We start from the raw sequence: 20,913 nt of genomic DNA on the forward strand, positions 1-20,913 counted from the left end.
TCAAAATGCATCAAAAAAAAAATTATTAACATTCCAAGTCAAAACTATATATACGATTATAGGAATTTAAAACATACTAGTTTGTAAAAAAAATCATATTATATCTATTCAAGATCTAGTTGACACCTTTATCCAATTCTTTTCACCATTATGAGACCTAATTCAAAGGTATTAGAGAAAACATGAATGCCACCAAAGAGAATAGTTATAATAATAAATTTGGGGTGGGGGTGGCCAATGTAAAATCATTAGGGTCACTTTGTGGGGTCCAAAAATTATGTGCATGGTTTTATTAATGTTGAATACACATTCATTGAGAGTAGAGCTTTCATTAGGTATATGTATTATACTCATCTTATTTTGATAAAAACAAGAACAAATATTCTAAGCTAGACAAACATGTGAAGCCACATTCATTTTTTGCAAATCCCCACAACTGGGAACCAGCTCATTAATCTTGAATTATATAGTAATTTTGACCATATTTAGGAGTTAAAAATTTAATAATTAAGCCATCTTGATGGTGTAAAAGTGTCATAATTAAATCATTGATCTTTTGGGATATGATGACGGATTAGTAAATTCCTACTCATGCACACCAAGGCATGAAGAAGGTTAGGACCGAAATCAAATCAAGATGTATAATAGTTTCATTTAAGATATCAATTATGTAAGTAAGTTTCTATTTTATCTTTATTAAGTTATGACTTTTTAACATTAAATTAAATAATTTTATTCAAAAAATACATTAAATCAAATAATATAAACCTCATTGCCAAATTGCAAATATAATAAGGTTATAGTGAGAAAACAAACGAGGAAACAAGACTCTGCAGGTGGACATTGAGAAAAAGTAAAGCAATGCTTATATTGTAATTGAATATTCAAGCTTAACTAGGAGTAATACTTTTTTGCCCCTCCCCCCCTTTTTATAAGATATTTTAGACTTTTATTTTTATTATAACTAGCAGAAAGAACGTAATTTGTACGTGTAATTAATGTTATTTTATTTGATAATTTATTATTTTAAAAAATCTATTAATTCATTATATATTTATCTATAAGCCTTATCAATAGCTATATATATATATATATACATATATATATATATCACATAGATTTAGTGTAATATTTAATGAATTAATATATTTTCATAAATATATAGTAACATGTAAAATGATCTTAAAATAAAATATGTAATAGGGATAAAATAGACAATCCATATGTTGTGCCTAAGGCTCTTTTTATATTAGTATAAATATATAATAAATTTATATTTTATAAATATATAATATAAAATATATAATAGGGATAAAATAGACAATCCACAAATTGTGTCTTAGAATGCCCTAAGCTCTTTTTTTATTAGTATTGATTAGTATCAGAAACTAGATAAAACTCAAAATAAATCGAATGTAAGTATGACCGAATTAAATATACTCATTCCCATCAATATATTGATGAAAATTTCACTTTATATGATGCCCTTTAATACAATCATACTAAGATTTATTTTAAAAGGATTACGAATAGCGATTTTCAACTTTCATGATTATAAGGGAAGACGCGATTTAAGTAAGATGATTTGCAATGTTAGTAATCTTCATGTTCGTGGTCAAGTTAAAATTCATTATAGTATTAGAACTATCACTAGTAAAATTGGATAATATTTCCTTAAATTATACGTAGGCTACTATCTCAAAGTACATTCTGTAGTGTAGCCAAGTGAATTTATTCTTGAATCTTGATTCCCCTTTTAAAAAAGAAATAAAACAAGAAAAGGCCAAAAATAGCTCATAGGAACTTCAAAATATATTAAAATATTAGAAAAGTCCCTCCAAAAAAATAGAAAAAGAAAAAGAAAAAGAAAAAAGAAAAAGAAAAGGTATATGTGGCCATGCTTTGATGAATAGTATACATCACAGCTGGTCACAGTATCATAATCACTCTCCTCAATCTCCACACCGAATAGCTTTCCCTTTCTCTCTCCACTTCCTCTCTCTCCTCCCTTCTCTTTCCACTGTTCCGTTCAGTTTCTATATCTCTCTCTCCCCCCTCGCACGCTGCCACAAATTTATATTTCCAGCAAATAGATACACACATACAGTTGCAGTGTTCTGACAACAAGGAATAGATTTTAGAGAGAGAAAACGGGAAGAGAGAGAGAGGGATGGGAGGGGTGACGTCGTCAATGGCAGCAAAGCTGGCGTTTTTCCCACCGACGCCGCCGAGTTACAAGCTGGTGACCGACCAGGCGACGGGGCTGCAGCTGCTGCACCCGTTCCCGCACCGCGAAAACGTTGACGTATTGAGGCTCCCGACGCGGCGGGGCACGGAAATCGTGGCGGTGTACGTGCGGTACCCCATGGCTAGCTCCACGCTGCTCTACTCTCATGGCAACGCGGCGGATATCGGCCAGATGTACGAGCTTTTCATCGAGCTCAGCATTCATCTCAGAGTCAATCTTTTGGGGTAATTGTTGGAATTCAATTTCTATTTTCGTGCCTGGAAATTCCTTTTTTTATTTTCTTTCCGTGGTGAATTGATGGGGTTTTGTTGGGAATTGGTGCGTGTCTGTGTGTTTTCGCAGAGGAATTTCATTTGATAGTTCATCTAGCTGTTGATTTTGGTTGAAATTTGATTTTTTGAGGTTATTGTTGCGAAAATTTTGATATTTGGTTTTCAATAGTCGAATGAAGTTACCTTTGTCCTTCTTTTTTTTTTCCCCCCTTCTTCTTCTTCTTCTTCTTCTTCTTCTTAGAATTTATATAAATAAAGTTTGTTACTTTATGGATGATTATAGTTGCTTCTGACTGGGTGAGTTGTTACCTTAGTTGGATCAGATGGGTTACTTGGTTTTTTTAATTCTTCTTTTTTGTGATTTTTTTGCTACATTTTAAGTTTTGTTTGTTATCCATCGTGGCAAACTGGAAAATTGGATCATTTTGGGAAACAAAATTGGTTTTTTTGATGATTTAATTAATTTATTTAGCTTATTGTGATGAGATGATTTAATTAAATTTTTTTTACCCTTGAAAAGTGGTTGGATATTTTCTTTCTTTGTCGGATATTTGGGAAGCGACTCATAACTTATTATGCAGTTGGTACTGTTGAAGTCATCGACTGTTTTAAGTGTTTGCCTCTCTACCAGTTATAGGCCATTTAGAGAGAGAGAGAGAGATTTGATAATGGTGGGTTGACTAAATCTTGTTGGAACAAGTTTGTAAAGTTGAAGTGAACAGCAATTGATCTCAAGATGAGTAGCAACTATGAACACTTTAATTTTTGCTCTAAATACCATTCTAGTTGGAAAGTCTATTGTCCATTAAAATTGAGATATTGATCGATCACTTTTAAGCGAGACTTAGGGGGCAAATGAGATTTTTTTTTTGCTGATTGTGCAGAATGGCTTGTCCATTCACGCCCATTGGCTAAAACTAAAAGTATTAATATGGGCCTGCATTTTTGGCTAAGTGTTCATTTCTTGAGAAGTCGATCAATTTTTTATTTTTTTTTCAAATCAAGTCGATCAAATTTTCTAGTTAGTGTAATCTACTAAACCAATTTCTGAGCGATGGAACCGTTCATGTTGTCAGATTCTATGAATCAAGCGAGAGAACTCATTTGCTGAGTTGCAGCTTTTTTTTTTTTTTTTTTGCTATAGAGCATATGTAATAATTATATTACGTATTTGCTAATTTGCATATTCAACATTAAGTTAGTAAATTTTACGAAAAAACCACACATTGTTGTATGCTTAAAATCATATTAACCACATTACAATATCTTTTGATGGGTTTAAATTCAATTTAATTTTTCTAATATAATAAAATATTTCACTTCAATATCCTAATACATGACATTTGTAAACTATTATTTATTTCTATAAATTAGGTATATGTACTATTTAATAATTACATTAAATATTATGTAAAAGATCCAATACAAGATTAATAAATTTACGAAGAAAAAGTAGCATAAATTATTATATGTTTAAAACAAGTATATAAGCACATTTGCAACACCTTTTGAGGCTTCCAAATTTGATTTGATTATGATATGTTGTTATATTCTTGTAGTGATGAATGCACCTATTCCCAAATAATTGCTAACAACTGAAATTACATGATAAAAGATAAACAAATATCAGTGCATATTTGAGATTCCTCATGGCTGGGAATGTGGTTACAATATATTATTTGTTTGTAAATTTTTTGATAATATATATTGACTAGTGGAGATAATACAAAAACATAACAATAATTAGCGAAGATAAATTTATGATGTAGCAGTAATTGATGAATGCACGTATTCCCAAACTATTGCTAACAAGTGAGATTACGTGATAAAAGAGAAACAAACTATTTGATATTCCTCACGGCAGGTTGTTGATGCTTTTGATTGGGTTATAACCAGATACAAGCTGTACTGTTTATTTTGATGCTATCATGGATTTACCTATTACTTGTGATGGAGGTTTTCCTCATTCGTATCTTTTGGGCATTATGTCTGCAGGTATGACTACTCTGGCTACGGGCAGTCAACTGGGAAGGTATAAGCCAATTACCCCTTTTACACGATTCGATTTCTCTTATTATTAATCGAGTATCACCTGAGTTCTTGTGTTAAAGTTTGCATCTTGTTTATGTTGCAGCCGAGCGAGCATAACACTTATGCAGATATCGAAGCTGCATATAAGTGTCTTGAAGAGAGCTATGGTGTTAAGCAAGAAGATGTTATCCTATATGGCCAATCTGTTGGTAGTGGCCCCACTGTAGATCTTGCAGCGCGTTTGCCTCGCCTAAGAGCTGTTATATTGCATAGTCCTATTTCGTCAGGCTTAAGAGTTATGTATCCAGTGAAGCGCACATATTGGTTTGACATCTACAAGGTTAGTACTGGCCTCTAGGTCACAGATCTGCACTGCCTAATCTGATCATGCTTTTGATACAAGTTTAATCAAGACCGTATCTGGATGTTGCAGAACATCGACAAAATTCCCTTGGTGAAGTGCCCTGTTCTAGTCATACATGTAAGTGAACACAGTTGTGCAATTTCCTTTTTACATGTTTCTGCTCATGGTGTTTTTGAAGGAGTGAGTAGATGGGATTCTGCACAATCAAGCTAGAAATGTTGTGTTCCCGAGACGTGTGAAAAAATTTCCATCACCTGCTATCTATAGAGAACTGTGTGATCTTTAGTGAGCTTATATGAATTTGAATCATATATGAACAAATTCGACTCGAACCAACTATATGCTGCTAAAATTTGTCGAAAAAGCCCAAAACTGATTCCATCTCACCCTTCAATCTTTTTGTTAGAACTTTGAGCATGCTGCCAAAAAAGTTGTATAGCGGCCGAGAACATGAATAGGGGTTCCGGAGGAAACTGCAATAATTTTTCGTGTCTAATTTATAGTTAGAAGTTCTGATTCGAATGTTCTCTTCTTCTGAGGTCTGCAGTGTGGTTGACATGCTTCTCTGTGTCGATGCAGGGAACGGCTGACGATGTTGTTGACTGCTCTCACGGAAAACAGCTCTATGAACTATGTCAAGAGAAATACGAACCATTGTGGATCAAAGGGGGAAACCACTGTGATCTGGAGCTATATCCCGAGTATATTAAGCACCTTAAAAAGTTTGTATCTTATGTTGAAAAACCTCCCTCCCAGAGGCACTCATCGAGGAGGAGTATTGACCGGCCCGAACATTCCAGGAAGAGTACCGACTGTATCGATGCTCCAAGGAAGAGCACTGACCGGAGGGAGAAACCTAGGCGGAGCACCGACCGGCCTGAGAAACTAAAGCCGTTTGAATACAAGTTCCAGAACGATGAGAGGCTGTCCAAGTTGAAAGTCACTTTCGACCAAATGGAAAGATCTAGAAGGAGCGTCGAATACCACGAGAAGTCACGGAGGAGTATCGACGTTCAGATGGAGAAAGCTAGGAAAAGTGTGGACTGGTTGGATAGGATCCGGGCGACTTGACTGCGTCGTCTACGATGCTGTAAATGTCTGCTTCGTTGAAGGCAACAAGAAAGTGATAGGAAAAGAAAGTTTGTTTAAATTATGGTGATATGGGGTGTGTAAGTTGGTCGTTGAAATTTCTGAGGTGATACTCTTCCAATTTATTGTCTGTTGTGAAGAAAAATGATATGTGGGGGGTATAGTTCCATATAAATCATTCCTCATTTGGAAATGTTGTTTGAGAAAGTTCCACATGTGGGGGGCATAGTTCCATATAAATCATTCCTCATTTGGAAATGTTGTTTGAGAAAGTGCCTGTGTAAAGGGATTGCTTTTCACACAAAACATTTTTTTATTTTCTTCTTCACCTTTTTTTCACCTTGTGAAACTCTCATTCTTCTCGAGGTGGACACGACTTAGAGGGTAGAGGGTATTTTGGCTGAGCGTATAAGTTCTTTAAAACAACTTATAAATTTTTTTAAAGTGTTTGATAAAATAAGCTTCTAAAGAGCTTAACAATAAACCTAGGGTGTGTGTCTGATCCACTATATAATCAAAATTGTTTAACAATCTTATTATTTAACAAGGCCACTCGTGATAATTAAAGAGGCCGAGCTTAATTTACTAATTCACCTTAATAAGTGATACGTCCTTCACCCTCGTACTATACGATATTTTACCTTAATTTGTAATACCTCATTCACCCTGGTACTATTATTTCTCAGGTTAGAAAGAAAAGAAATATTGATTTTATTAATCACACTATCTCTAAATATGAATACCAAACACAAACACGTAACATTTGTACAAGTAGAATTTTGGTGAGTCAATAATTAGATTCCCCCGACCCTTTTCGGTAACCCTTACCCGCTCCGAGAGATTACCTTGACCGCGCAGCATCACAATCAGTAACTACAGCAATTCCATTAACTTCCAAGCAAACTCTTCAGCAATAAAAATTCACGAACAAATCCAAGATCAATTTTTTTCTCCGAATCCTTCGTCACCAAGCCCTCAAATTCAATTACTGGTTCCCGTATTCGAAACCCTAAACCCCAGTTCTTCAATGTAATTCTTCGAATTATCAGCTGAAATAATTTTCAACATATTTATGTTTCTGATTTTTCGCTTCTTTCTAGGTTTTTGCGACTGATTATTTCTTCGTTTGTAGTTGATGCGGGTTCGTCTCTATTTTCTTTTGTAATTAGGGCGCAAGGAGATGTAGCAATGGAAGCAATAAAACATGCTCTGAAAGCTCTGAGAAAGCGGCATTTAGTGGAAGAGGGTGCGCATTCACATGCTTTTATTGCGCTATCTCGCCCGATTGTGTCTCAGGTTCTTTGAACTGGATTCTTTTTTGTTCCAATTTATTGTTTTATAAGGAATATTCGTATATGATATTGAATTAGTTATTGTTAGCTCTGTTGAATATGCAAATACTGTTAATCTTGAGCTTACAGCGTGTTCGTGCAGTCTTTTTGCTTAAAAGTGGGCACCTTGTGTGAAAATAGGAGATCGCAAATTTAGTATTTGGCGGCTATGTAATATGTGCATTTGCAAGCTTATCGAGATACGAAGCAAACTTAAACAAAATATGGACAGACTGCAATGAGGGGTTAGTAATCTGAAGGAGAAATCAGTGGTGCATATTGACACTGTGAGCTTCATTGTCCTGATTAAGCACTAGAAAATTAAGATAGTAATAGTAACAAGACATCAGTTCAACTACTAAATAGCTAAATAATGGTTGGATCGAATGAGTTACAGTATCAACACATCAGGAAACATTGAAGCATGCCAGTCTTGATTGGATCTTTCGACATGTGTAGCTTCTTGGCTTTAAGTTTGTTTGAGGAAGGGAAGAAATGACATATAAATAACCTGTTACTTGAGCTAGGCTTGCTGATTGATAAAAAATTGTTTCTTGAAGATAAATTACATTACTTTTAGCTGGTTTTGAGAACAGAGACTGTTCTGTCCTTTGAATGGTGAAAATGTTCTAAATTTGGTTAGACAATCAGAAGCCTGTTTTTCTATTTCTTTTTTGGTGAATGCTTTCCATACACAATACTTATTAAAGCAATAGATAGTTCAGTATTAATCTTTTCATGGTACTTTAGTTATCTTAGGTCCTATTGTTCTATTTGCTGTAGTGAATGCACAGATTTCTTGTTGACATTAACTTATTTGTTTGTTTGTAAAAAAAACAAAAAGAAAAACAAATGGGCACATGTGGATGTGGTGACTATTGCTTAACTTCACAAATTTTTCTCTTTGAGCTGTTACGATATGTGTTACCTACGTAACTATTTCTTCATTTACATCTTTTGGCTTAAGTGTATTACTTCTGTGTGTAAAAGGGGTCAGAGTGGAAAGAGAAAGCTGAAAATCTTGAATTGGAGCTCCAGCAATGCTACAAAGCCCAGTCTAGATTATCTGAACAACTTGTGGTGGAAGTTGCCGAATCCAGAACTTTGAAAGCACTAATGCAAGAGAAAGAAACTGCGATATCTGAGTTGCAAAATGAGCTCACTCAAGCAAGGTTTCTTCTTTGAATCTGTCTCCTCCCATCTCTTCTACATCAGTAGAGCCTCCTCCACCATAGAGATGAATTATGGCAGTTTTCATCAGTGAACTTAACTCTAGCGCACTAATTTGCAGGGATGAATGCTCCCGGTTAGCTGTGCTGTTGGAGGAAAAGACCAAGGCTCTGGAACTGTTGATAAGTGAGCACCAAGAAGTTAAAGGACAACTCGAGGCAACCACTCTTAGAGCTGACAATGCCGAAGCGGAAAACAAGATGCTAATTGACCGTTGGATGTTGGAAAAGATGAAAGATGCTGAGCGTCTAAATGAGGTAGCTTTACAACTCCTTTGAAAACTTAATTACTCTTACTCTATAATGTGAATTAGTTGGACTTATTGTGTAAGGAGTTTCACATCTACTGCTTATGAAAAGGCCCAAGTAACTCCTGCAAGAATTTGTATCCCCAGCACGTGCTTGACATATTGATTTGGCTCTCAATCAGTAGATTTGCTTGGCTTTTTTTTTTCCCCCTCTTACAAGTTGTAGATTGATAGCTATCTTTTGGACCATAAATTGATGAAGTTCTCACCTTTTATTTTAATTGTTACTCATTTTGTAAAAATGAATATATTTTTTTCTTACAAGCCTTCTGTAGCAGTTATTGTTGATAATTAATGCTTCCTTAATAGGCAAATGCTCTTTATGAAGATATGGTGGATCGCCTCAAGCAAAGCAGCATGGAACATCTTGCCCACCAACAAGTTGATGGTGTAGTCCGCCGGTGTGAAGAGGGTGCAGAGTACTATGTCGAGTCAACCGTCCCCTCTACATGCAAACAGAGGATCCCTGCTCATGACGGTGGCTGCACCTCCATATTGTTTGAGCACAACTCCTCTAAATTGGTCAGTGGAGGACAAGACAAAGCTGTTAAAATGTGGGATGCAAACACGGGATCATCAACTCGGACACTTTATGGTTGTCTGGGAACAGTTCTCGATGTCTGCATTACCCACGACAACAAATCTGTTGTTGCCGCCAGCAGTTCAAATACTTTGTACGTATGGGACGTAAGCTCAGGTCGTGTACGACATACCCTCACTGGCCACGTAGACAAGGTCTGTGCCGTGGATGTCAGCAAGGTGTCTAACCGCAATGTTGTCAGTGCAGCTTATGATCGAACCATAAAAGTTTGGGATCTTCAGAAAGGCTACTGCGTCAACACTCTTCTATGCTACAGCAACTGCAATGCCCTCTGTTTTAGTATGGATGGGCAGACCATTTGCTCCGGCCACGTCAATGGGAATCTCCGACTATGGGATATTCAGACAGGGAAACTTCTCAGTGAGATTGCTGCACATTCTTCTGCAGTAACATCTTTATCACTGTCCAGAAACGGGAACATGTTGCTGTCAAGTGGGAGGGACAACTTGCACAATCTATTCGACACGCGCACTCTCGAAATCTGTGCAACTTTGAGAGGAAATGGGAGCGGACTGGCATCTAATTGGAGCAGAACTTGTATGAGTCCTGACGATGGTTATGTCGCTGCAGGATCTGCTGACGGGTCTGTAGAAATCTGGTCCGTCGCAAATGCCAAAATTGTGAGCACGCTGAAGGAGCATACATCTCCCGTGTTGTGCTGCGCTTGGAGTAATCTTGGTAAGCCTTTAGCAACTTGTGATAAGAATGGTAACATTTGCATTTGGTCTTGATTCGGTAGGTTTCTCCTTATTACATTAAAGAAAAAAAGGGAAAAAAAATGACACGAAAAAAGTATAAATTAAGTAGAGAATTGCTGTTGGAGAATCTGGTTACTATTTGTTAATTTAGGGAGTTAGTTGGATGTTGAGATTAGTACATTTGTTGATAGTTCATGCAGCTGCTGAGAGGTGTACATATTTACTTGTGGATATATTTGTTTATTTGATTAATGTTTGAAATTTAATGTGAAGAATAAAAGAAATATCCAAGTTTCAGAACTGCTCATCGTTTGTTCATTTATGGAGTGAGTTTGAATTTGGGAATAGTAAACATGTTTGAGGGGTTTTTTACAGGTGGTGAGAAATTATTCAAAATATCTAATATCTTGCATATACCCTCTAAACTTTGTACTATCGATAATAATATCACAACAGTATACATATTTTCAATTTTAAAGTAATCTAATCTTCGCCTTTATTTTACTATTCACGTGAAAATTCAATTTTATTTTGTAAAATGTTGTATAGTATTATCAAATAAAAGTAAATTGACCATAATTAAAAAACTAGGAGCGGAAATATGCTCAATAGGAGTAATAAACAATTACAAATCCCAAGCATCTAAAACCCCATGGTAACATAAACCATACAAGATTTCTCATCAACCAAAAGAAAGAAGAAGAAAAAAAATAGAGAGGCCTAAAGTTCAAATTTAATCGCTCTTCTTCTCCAAGTACCCAAAAAAAAAAAAGAAGAGGAAACAAGAAAAAAACTATTGACAAAATAAAATTTGAATCTGGGAATTGTTCGATCCGCTTGCTCTTGAATGCCCTCCCATGGCCACGAGCTGTACAAAAGCAAGAAACAGCACAGCCAAGAACATTTAGAATTATTTCATGTGCGTGTTTGCGTGAGATAGAGAGGGCTAACCTTGCGAGCCATGTTGGAAATGATGATGGTTTGTTGTTGTTGGTCATTTCCATGAATAATTGACATTAACCCTCTCGGCGCCATACCTTTGCTTTGCGCAAGTCTCAGCCAAGGGGTTGCAGTCGACCAGTTCAATAATTATATGAGGTGATAGTAGAACTTCCACATCAGATGCAAACAGAGGAATCTCCTCTACATTATAGCAGTTTTTCATAGTTAGGCATCTAAGCCTTGGGAAGCTTCCATCTCCTGCTGTCCATTGCACAATATCTGTATCTTCAATCAAAAGATATTTAAGATTTGGGAATCCTCTCTCTTTAGCTTCCCACTTCTCACCTTGAAAGGCATAGTTCCGCAATTTGAGCACTGCAAGATATGGCAGTTCACAAATCTTGCTCATGTCTTGCCAAGGATACCCAGAGCCGCTCAAGCTCAACTTTTTAAGACTCTCTACGGACATCGCGAGAGCCGGAGGTGGGACTATGGGCTCGCACAACACTTCAGGGTTCACAATCACACATTGAATTGATTTTAGTTCTTCAAGACACGAGACATGATCAAACAAGCTCAAGGCTTGAGTAGAGTCGGGTGCTAACTCAATTTGAAGTCTCAATTTCCTCAAATTTGGGATACTTTCAAGTACCTCTTTGCCACAACTATGAGCTCCAACGTCTAAAAGTTTCCTGAGGTTGGGTAAGACCGCGCCATGAGTAGGATTAGGTAGGTTTCTTCCAATGATTTCGAGATGCTTCAACTCTTGCAAATCCCATATCTCTACGGGCAAATAAGACTCATCTACAGTCCACTTGATGCTCAAGTGACGATGAACAATGAGGTAGCTAAGTTTCCAAAGTCTGGATATGGAAGGAGGGAGATTTGCATCACAAGTGAGACCCAGATAAGTTAACTGAATTAGTTTCACAACTTCATCTGGGAATTCATAGAAACGGATTGTAAGAGCATCAAGCACCCTCAACAGCTTCCAATCTAGGCATATCGGCACTTGATATTGATGATAAGGACCAGTGCATAGAACAGAACGTGCAGTTGAAATAGATGCCAACGAGTCATGGACCTCTTTGATGGCGAACAAGACATTATTGTAGATGGCAAAACAACGTTGGTTTGTCACTCGTTCAACCGAACAATCTGCATAGCTACTTAAGAAACAGAACAACTTGCTACTCTCAGCTTCTTTTCTACACATATACCAATAGGCAGGATGGAGGCGGAAAGCATGAACTCGGGCTCCTCTAACCAAGCATCTTCCGCAAACCAAAACAAGATTATGTGAAGCAAATTTGTCAATCGCGTGGCTACCAGAATGTTCTAGAATCCCCTCCCCTCCCCATAGTGTGATGATCCTAGACCGCCGCACTACATAATTCTGAGGAAAAACGCCTATATAGAGAAAACACAGTTTCAAATACTGACGCATGTACCGATAACTTAGTAGCAATACCTCCGATATTTGATCACAAGAATCCTCAAAAACTGAATTCTTCTTCTCCGCTACCTCGTTCCAGTACTCCATATCATTCTTGTCTTCGGACAAGAGTCTGGCAGCTACTACGAGGATCAGAAGAGGAAGACCTTCGCAATTCTTAGCAATCTTCTTCCCAGCTTTCATGAGGCGACGTGGAAACTCTTCTTCACCAAATACCTTCTTCTTGAGAAGATCCCAACTTTCCTCTTCATCAAGAAATGGCATTGTGAAAGAATAGGCATTTGTTACATCGGGTTCAATGGTTCTAGTTTTCCTACTCGTGAGCAAGATTCTACTTCCATTATCCTCATTGGGCAGTGCAGATTTAAGGTCGAGGTAGAAACCAAGATCCCAAGTATCATCTAGCACGATATAATATTTTCTACCGCTCAAAATTCTCTTCGAATACTCATATAAATCCTCAGCTGCTTCCGTAATCATTTCATCCCTGACAAGATCTACTTGAGCAATAATTGCTCGCAAGATTTCTTCTAACCGATATTTTCGGCCTACTCTGACAAAGGCCCGACATTCGAAGTTTGCCTTGATTAAGGGATCGTGAAAAAGTTTTAAAGCAAGCATAGTCTTACCAACACCGGCCATACCTCCAATGCATATAGCAGTTCTTCTTAAATTCGCATTTGCAATAAGCAGGTTTCTGATTTTGAGAAAAAAATCAGACAATCCAACCATTTCACACTCGTTTCCACCGGAATCGTTTCCTAGTGAAGCAACACCAGCGGCATCTTCTTCTTCTTCTTCAGTTAATGGCTTGTGTAATTCTTCAATGTATTCGTTTTCCATTTTGTCAGCTGTTTTAGCAAAGCAATCGATTGCTTGCCTCGAGTCTTGGAGGGTGAGAGAGAGTGTGGGCGGGCAGCGGTCGTGGTTTTGAGATTGCGAGAGAAACTGAGCTGAAACGTGAGATTCAATTGCATCTTCTAATCTGCGTGCTTCGTCTCTGATTCGTGCTTCCGAAGCCATCACTCCTCCGGTGTTGTTTCTGAGGTCGTCGAATTGTCTGAGTGATCCCTGCAGCGACTTGACGCGATCTAATGCAAAGTCTAGGGTTTCCGAAGTGGAGGCGACGAATGAGATGCGATTAGAATTTAGAAGGTGGTCTATTGTGTAGAGAAGAGAATTCACGGCAGCGTAAGCCATGTCGGAGATGTATGATAACACAGAGCTGCTCAAACCAAAACCAGAGATTGTCTTAACTACGAGAGAGAGAGAGAGAAGGGCAGTGGAAGACTTTTGGTAGTAACAATAGAATTTCGCCAGAATGCCAAACCAAAAAAAGAAAGAAATGAAAGTGCCAACGGCTCAAATGAATTGCACTTCGCACTTGTGAAAAAATGAATAAAGTAAAAATTTATTTTTAAAATTAAATAATGTCTCAAGATAAATAGAACGTTCAAAAAGAAAATTATCTGAAGATAGATGAAACAAAGAGATTATTACATTTGTCATGATTCGATTGTGAATTATCCATACATTACTTGCAAAATATATTTTTATATTTATATAAAATTAATACCCATTCAATTATTATATTTATAAATATAATAAAAAAATTAATTTTAACTGAATATATTTAAATTAAATATTAAAAAAATCATAATAATAAAAATTGATATTATGAAAAGATAAAAAAAAATATTCTTTTAAGCATGTATTCCATCTGAACAATTGTTTTCATCACATTATAAACAACACGAGTTTTAATAAAATTCGAGTGAAATTGAGTCTCATTACTTTAAATATGAGTGAAGTAGTGTGAACTCTACTATTATAAATAAAAGTGACAAATTTTTTATGAATGGATGAAAATGAAATTTTAGCAAATTTTTTCTGGACGAAGCAAGTAAAATATTAAGTATTCATCCATTAAGTAAATGTATTGTGTGTGAGGTCTATATTATTTTAAAAAAAAATTCCTTCAAATTTTTAAATTAAATATATTTAAATTAGATCGAATATTATAAACGATTATTGCACTGTTTACTTTAATATCTTTACTGTAATCTTATATTCAGTAATACAAGAAATTGAGTAGCTCAAAGTATGATATATTATGATATAAATTAATCCATAAATGTTACTTCCTCCGTCCACCAATTAAAGGCCTATATGAAAAAACACGGGTTTTAAGAAAAAAGTGTATTTTTATTAGTTGAGTGGAGAAATTGTCCCACTTTTTAAGAAAAAGTGTATTTTTATTAGTTGAGTGGAGAAAGGGTCCCACTTTTTTGTAAAGAATCTTTGACTTTTTTGATTAAATAATGAATAAAAACTTACCAAAAATAAGTAGGCCTTGTTTTTGTGGACGGACCAAAAAGATAAGTAGGCCTTGAATTGATGAACGGAGCTAGTATTATTTAGTTGAATTGAAAGATAATGATATGGCTGACAAAATTATGGCTGACGGTGGTTTATGGTTGAATGCCTTTAATTTGTTTTATATTCTCAACTTTTGAAAGATCTCAACTTAACACGCATCCCGGATTCGGCGCTGACAAAATCCCTTAAAAATACGATAATAGTGCCTTTAAAAAAAAAAAAAATTACTGCCAAAAAATAATCATAATTTGCAAATTTTTTAATTTATAACATGACCTTAAAATTTGATAAAAAAATACATTAATTTTAAATTTAATCTCAATTTTAACATAATTTGAATTTGTACAAAATAAAAACTTACATGGCAATTCAAGCCTACAAATTAAAATCTTAGGTGGAACCTGGGAAATCCAAGCTGGGAAGATTAAAATCTTAGTTGAACCAGGTAAGATTTTAGTTCCACCTAGGATTTTAATTTGTAGGCTTTAGTGGTCACATAAGTTTTTATTTTGCACAAATTCAAATCATGTTAAAATTGAGATTAAATTTAAAATTGGTGTATTTTCTGGTCAAATTTTAAGGTCATGTTATAAACTAGAAAATTAGCAAACTATGAGTATTTTTCGACAATAACCCCCCAAAAAATATGATATATGTTTGATTGTGTTTACAATATTTTTAAATATGATTATGCAAATGATATTTTTTTAATATTTTTGAAGAAGCAACAGCTAGTCAGTGTTGATAAGATTCGGTAGCTTGAAATAATGCAAGTATAATTAATTAATTAATTAATGACATAAATAGATGTGGAAGTTGAAGTATTGAATGCATAAAAGCATCAGCTAGGTAGCCTATAAATACAGGTATCCCAATTCCAACACAAAGAAAGCAGTTAAAGAGAGAAAAAGCAAATCAAGATTAATCTGAAAATGCTTAGTTTTATGACGCAAATGGCGATTCCTTGCATCCCAACTAATCATCTCCACAACTCACGTAGCAGCAAGTCTTCAAAACTCTGTAGTAGCAGAATCAGTATAGGTCGTTGCTCCTCGCAACTAAGCGATGATCATCTCCCAATCCAACGACGATCTGGAAACTACAGTCCTTCCGGTTGGGATGTCGATCATATCCAATCACTCCAAAGTCATTATACGGTATCATATTGTACATTGGTCCACTCATTAATTAATTACTCCTAGTTAATTAATTACTGCGTGTATCATGCATTCTAATAAGTATTACTAATATATATTCATTAATTAATTACTCCTACGTCACTGCGTGTATCATGCATTCTAATAAGTATTACTAATATATATTCATTAATTAATTACTCCTAGTTAATACAAACTCCTACGTCACTGCGTGTATCATGCATTCTAATAAGTATTACTAATATACTCCCTCCGTCCACGAAATGAGTACCCATTTGTGGACGGCACGGGTTTTAAGAAATGTATGGAGTGTAGTGTGAATAGTTTAAGGGTCCCACTTTTTGAGTGTATTAATTAAAGAGATGTGTGGGGTACACTTGCCAAAAAGGGAAATGGGTACTCATTTCGTGGACGGACGAAAAAGGAAATATGGGTACTCATTTCGTGGACGGAGGGAGTATATATTTAAGGGAGAAGTAACAAATAACCCCTATCATACAACCTCCTAACAAGCTTACTTCTCTATCTTTTGATTTTGGGCTGTCAGCCCCTCAACATATCATAAAGAGTGCAAAATGCCCCCTGCTCTTAACGGACATTTAACACCGTTAAGTATTTTTCTTTTCTTTTTTTAATTTGTTACTAATATTTCTTACTATAAGCATATAATTTTTTTTAATTTAAATTTAAATGTTTCTAATATTTTTTTTAAATAAAATATTCAAACATACATTTTCACTGCGTTCTTAATTAATACAAGGTTATCTTTGTTTATCGAATTATTTCTATTTTCATATATCGTGGGGTTTTTAATTAATATTTACTACTAAAAGTGGATACAAAAAGCTGGGACGGAGGGAGTACAAGGTTATTTTGTTATGTTTTATTTTTATATACTATATATTAATTGGTACGATTTATTTTTTTTGTTTATAATATATATGTATATTAAATCTCATCCAACTTTAATTGTTACAAGAACGCAGTGAAAGTGTGTGTGTATTCAAAAATGATTTTATTTAAAAAAATATTACAAACATTTAAATTTAAATTCAAAAAAAATTATATGCTTATAGTAAGAAATTTAAAAAAATGAAAAATACTTAACGGTGTTAAGTGTCCGTTAAGAGCAGGGGGCATTTTGCACTCTTTATGACATGTTAAGGGCTAACAGCCCAAAATCAAAAGATAGAGTGGTAAACGTGTTAGAGGGTTGTATGATAGATGGCTATTTGCTACTTTTCTCTATATTTAATAATTGTTTAGGATGAAAAGTACGTGAAAAGAACTAGTGAGCTCATTATGCAAGTGAAGAAGATGTTGGAGAAAGAAACAGATTCCATTCAACAGCTTGAGTTGATTGATGACTTGCAGAGGCTGGGTCTGTCTCACCAATTTCACAAAGAATTCAAACAGATCTTAAACTCTGTATATTTGGATAATAAGTATTACAAGAATGGCGAGATCATCATGCAAGAAGCAGGCGAAAGAGATTTGAACTCCACAGCTCTTGCCTTCAGACTCCTTAGACAACATGGCTTTCAAGTTGCTCAAGGTTCTAATAATTAACAAATGTATTTTCTATACTAGAAATAAAGTTGGTTTTCATCTTTCCATATTATTGGCAGAGGTGTTTGAATGTTTCAAGAGTGAGGAGGGTGAGTTCAAAGCAAGCCTCAGGGACGACACCAGAGGATTGTTACAACTCTATGAAGCTTCTTTCTTGTCGATGGAAGGTGAAAACACACTCGACATAGCCAGAGAATTCACCATTGAGATTCTGCAGGAAAAACTAGTGAATAATGAAATTGATGACAGTAACCTTATAACATGGATACGCCATTCTTTGGAGATCCCAATTTATTGGAGCATTGTAAGGGTAAATACAAGTGTGTGGATTGATGCATATAAGAGAAGAGCCGACATGAACCCAATAGTGTTGGAGCTTGCCACACTGGACTCCAATATTGCCCAAGCACTATATCAAGAAGAACTCAAACAGGATTTACAGTGAAGTGCATGGCATATATAAATATGATTCATTATTATATGTCCTTGAATGAATGAATCTTGCATGATGCATATATATTTGTACGTAGGTGGTGGAAAAATATGAGCCTTGCGCAGAAGCTCCCCTTCGCGAGAGACAGGCTTGTGGAAAGCTACTTCTGGGGTGTCGGGGTGGTGCAGCTTCTTCAACATGGAACTGCAAGGATGGCTGTGGACAGATCCATCGCTCTTATAACAGTTATAGACGACGTTTATGATGTGTATGGCACCTTAGAAGAACTCGAACAATTCACAGACATCATTCGAAGGTTAATTGATTAGTACATCATTATTCATCATCTCTCTCTCTCTATGTGTGTGTGTAATGAATCATTCACATGTAAATATATATCTTGGACTGAAAAGCGTGAGTGTTATACGATGATAAAATCTCAGATGGGATATGAATTCAATGGATCAACTTCCTAGTTACATGCAGCTGTGTTTTCTTGCATTGAACAACTTCGTCAACGACACAGCCTATGGTGTTCTAAAAGAGCAAGGTTTCAATATCATCCCCTATCTGCAAAAATCAGTACGTACGTAATTACATACCATTCACAATTTAGCAAAGAAATGAATTAATATTATATCACAAATTAAATGAAAGCAGTGGAGAGATTTGTTGGAGGCATATCTGGTGGAGGCGAAGTGGTACCACAGCGGATACAAACCAAAGCTGAAAGAGTATTTAGACAACGCATGGATGTCAATTGCAAGCACTGTTGTACTAAGCCATGCATATTTCGGCGTAACAACTTCTCTTACAAAGGAGACCGTCGACAGTTTTTACGGATACCACGATTTACTTCGTTGGTCATCAATGATTGTGCGGCTTGCTGATGATTTAGGAACCTCTGTGGTTAGTTATCTGTTAGTTAATTTCTTTCATCTTCACATGAATTATATGTATTGATGAAGTTATGGACAGGATGAGGTGAGCAGAGGCGACGTGCCGAAATCAATCCAGTGCTACATGAACGACAATAATGCATCAGAAGCAGAGGCGCGTGAGCACGTGAAATGGTTGATAGGGGAGACGTGGAAGAAGATGAACAAGGAGAGGGTGGCAACGGATTCTCCATTTTGTCAAGATTTTATAGAATGTGCAGTGGATCTGGGAAGAATGGGGCAGTATATGTACCACTACGGAGATGGACATGGAATCCGAAACTCCATCATACGCCAGCAGATGGCAACCTTCTTGTTCCACCCTTATGCCTAGCTCTACCACTATATATTTTATTGTAATTATACACCTCACAAACATGTTCTTTGTGATTTTATCTTTTCCCACCTTACTGTCACTCTCTATAGTCATAATTGACACACTTGCAGTCCTATTAAAGTTATATCGAGAAAAATTTTAGTTGCCAAAAAAATTACTATATTTTAGACACGTGCTTTTAGGATTTTAGGTTTTAGACACAATCAATTAATTGAACAGGATCAGGAATAATAAGAGATGCCTTTAAACAATTTTTATATTCAATTTTCAAAATTTTAATATAATTGAAGAAAAGATAACTAATTTAAATGGATATTTTTGTCTATTCAGCACTAAAATAACTAGAAGTTATACATTTTTTAAGTTTTAACTATTTATATGTTAGTGTATTAAAGAGAATTCGAATAGTGTCACGTTTAATATGATAACGTGTTATTATATGTTTATATAATAATATTTTTTTAATATGACTATGCAAATGAATTTAAGAAGAACGTTGGCACAAACACATGCAGCTAGGTAGCATTTGTAACACCCCAAATATTTAGATTTATATATAAGTTGAATTATTAGTATTTTCTTTTGTAGTTTTTTTTAGATAATTACCTGAAACATATAAATATGCACCATTAATTTTTATCTAGACCGTAATTATTATTATTATTAATTATGATTTGGGTTATATTCTTTATTAAACCTTTTAAAGTTCAAATTTAGAGTTTTAGGTAAATCGATTTATTTTTGGCAAAAGTGTTTTTACAGATATATATATATATATATATGGTTAACATTTAAACGATTTTTATCCTATAATTTATTATTGAATTATTTTCGGTGATTAGTCTAATTAAAAATAGATTTATGTGATTCTATAAATATATATGTATGCAAGCAATCATTATATATATGTATACGAAAGAAATTTTAATTAATGCTTTTGTTCCTTAAAAATTTAGATTTGGATTGGTGTTTTAATTGTGATTTTTTTTATGGTTTAACCGAGTGGTCTATATGAATGGGAAACTATTTAAATAGTATTTAGTTAATTCTTATTCTATTATTATAAGTTTTATTAATAGGATCAATATGTATTTGGGGATATAGCTCCAAATGGTAAAGCAATATATATACGTATATATATATAAGAGACAAAAGTGATTTACTCAAAGTAGATTCATGATTATCAAGAATTCTTCAAAAATTGAATATATATATAAGGGGGTCAGGGACGTATTATGGGGAGGACACCAAATCTCATATTTTTCTATCTTTCGTTTTTTTTAGCTTATGGTTTTCATCGGATATTTTCAAAACAAGTTTAAGGTGAGGGATTATATGCTTGTGGTTATATTCATGTATGTTTTTATATGCTCTTATTTCATGTTTGATTATACTTGCTCAGCCATGTAGAAATACATGTTCAGAATATTAGCCATGTTGAAATACATGTTCAGCCATGTAGAAATACATGTTCAGCCATGTAGAAATACATGTTCAGAAATTTAGCCATGTTGAAATACATGTTCAGGGG

The 20,913-nt window shown here is 35.0% G+C and overlaps 4 protein-coding genes across 6 annotated transcripts; 3 read left to right on the forward strand and 1 right to left on the reverse strand.

The window, feature by feature from the left end:
• Positions 1-1,884: 1,884 nt before the first annotated feature.
• LOC131005148 (uncharacterized) lies at positions 1,885-6,332 on the forward strand. Its single transcript, XM_057931965.1, has 5 exons — positions 1,885-2,472; positions 4,516-4,552; positions 4,655-4,891; positions 4,985-5,032; positions 5,495-6,332. Exons 1-5 carry the CDS (start codon positions 2,171-2,173, stop codon positions 5,984-5,986), a joined length of 1,116 nt encoding a protein of 371 aa, XP_057787948.1. The 5' UTR covers positions 1,885-2,170; the 3' UTR covers positions 5,987-6,332.
• A 435-nt stretch (positions 6,333-6,767) lies between these two features.
• Positions 6,768-10,471, forward strand: LOC131005146 (autophagy-related protein 16). 2 transcript variants are annotated; one of them, XM_057931963.1, is made up of 5 exons: positions 6,768-7,033; positions 7,174-7,300; positions 8,326-8,507; positions 8,627-8,822; positions 9,182-10,471. In XM_057931963.1, coding segments are annotated over exons 1-5 (1,530 nt in total). In that variant the 5' UTR covers positions 6,768-7,031; the 3' UTR covers positions 10,205-10,471. The 2 variants fall into 2 exon arrangements, with proteins under 2 accessions (XP_057787946.1, XP_057787947.1); XM_057931964.1 differs by having other exon boundaries at positions 6,776-7,033; positions 7,137-7,300.
• Positions 10,472-10,750: 279 nt separating this feature from the next.
• Positions 10,751-13,943, reverse strand: LOC131005145 (putative late blight resistance protein homolog R1A-10). The gene is made up of 2 exons (XM_057931962.1): positions 11,123-13,943; positions 10,751-11,039 (listed from the first exon to the last, which is right to left on the reverse strand). Exon 1 carries the CDS (start codon positions 13,767-13,769, stop codon positions 11,166-11,168), a length of 2,604 nt encoding a protein of 867 aa, XP_057787945.1. The 5' UTR covers positions 13,770-13,943; the 3' UTR covers positions 10,751-11,039; positions 11,123-11,165.
• A 1,861-nt stretch (positions 13,944-15,804) lies between these two features.
• LOC131005150 (sabinene synthase 1, chloroplastic-like) lies at positions 15,805-19,477 on the forward strand. 2 transcript variants are annotated; one of them, XM_057931967.1, is made up of 7 exons: positions 15,808-16,105; positions 17,372-17,660; positions 17,734-18,115; positions 18,205-18,423; positions 18,551-18,689; positions 18,768-19,016; positions 19,086-19,477. In XM_057931967.1, exons 1-7 carry the CDS (start codon positions 15,881-15,883, stop codon positions 19,377-19,379), a joined length of 1,797 nt encoding a protein of 598 aa, XP_057787950.1. In that variant the 5' UTR covers positions 15,808-15,880; the 3' UTR covers positions 19,380-19,477. The 2 variants fall into 2 exon arrangements, with proteins under 2 accessions (XP_057787951.1, XP_057787950.1); XM_057931968.1 differs by lacking the exon at positions 19,086-19,477 and having other exon boundaries at positions 15,805-16,105; positions 18,551-18,693; positions 18,768-19,013.
• Positions 19,478-20,913: the final 1,436 nt, after the last annotated feature.

The sequence above is a fragment of the Salvia miltiorrhiza genome, chromosome 1 (assembly GCF_028751815.1).
Source record: "Salvia miltiorrhiza cultivar Shanhuang (shh) chromosome 1, IMPLAD_Smil_shh, whole genome shotgun sequence".
NCBI classification, from domain to species: Eukaryota; Viridiplantae; Streptophyta; class Magnoliopsida; order Lamiales; family Lamiaceae; genus Salvia; species Salvia miltiorrhiza.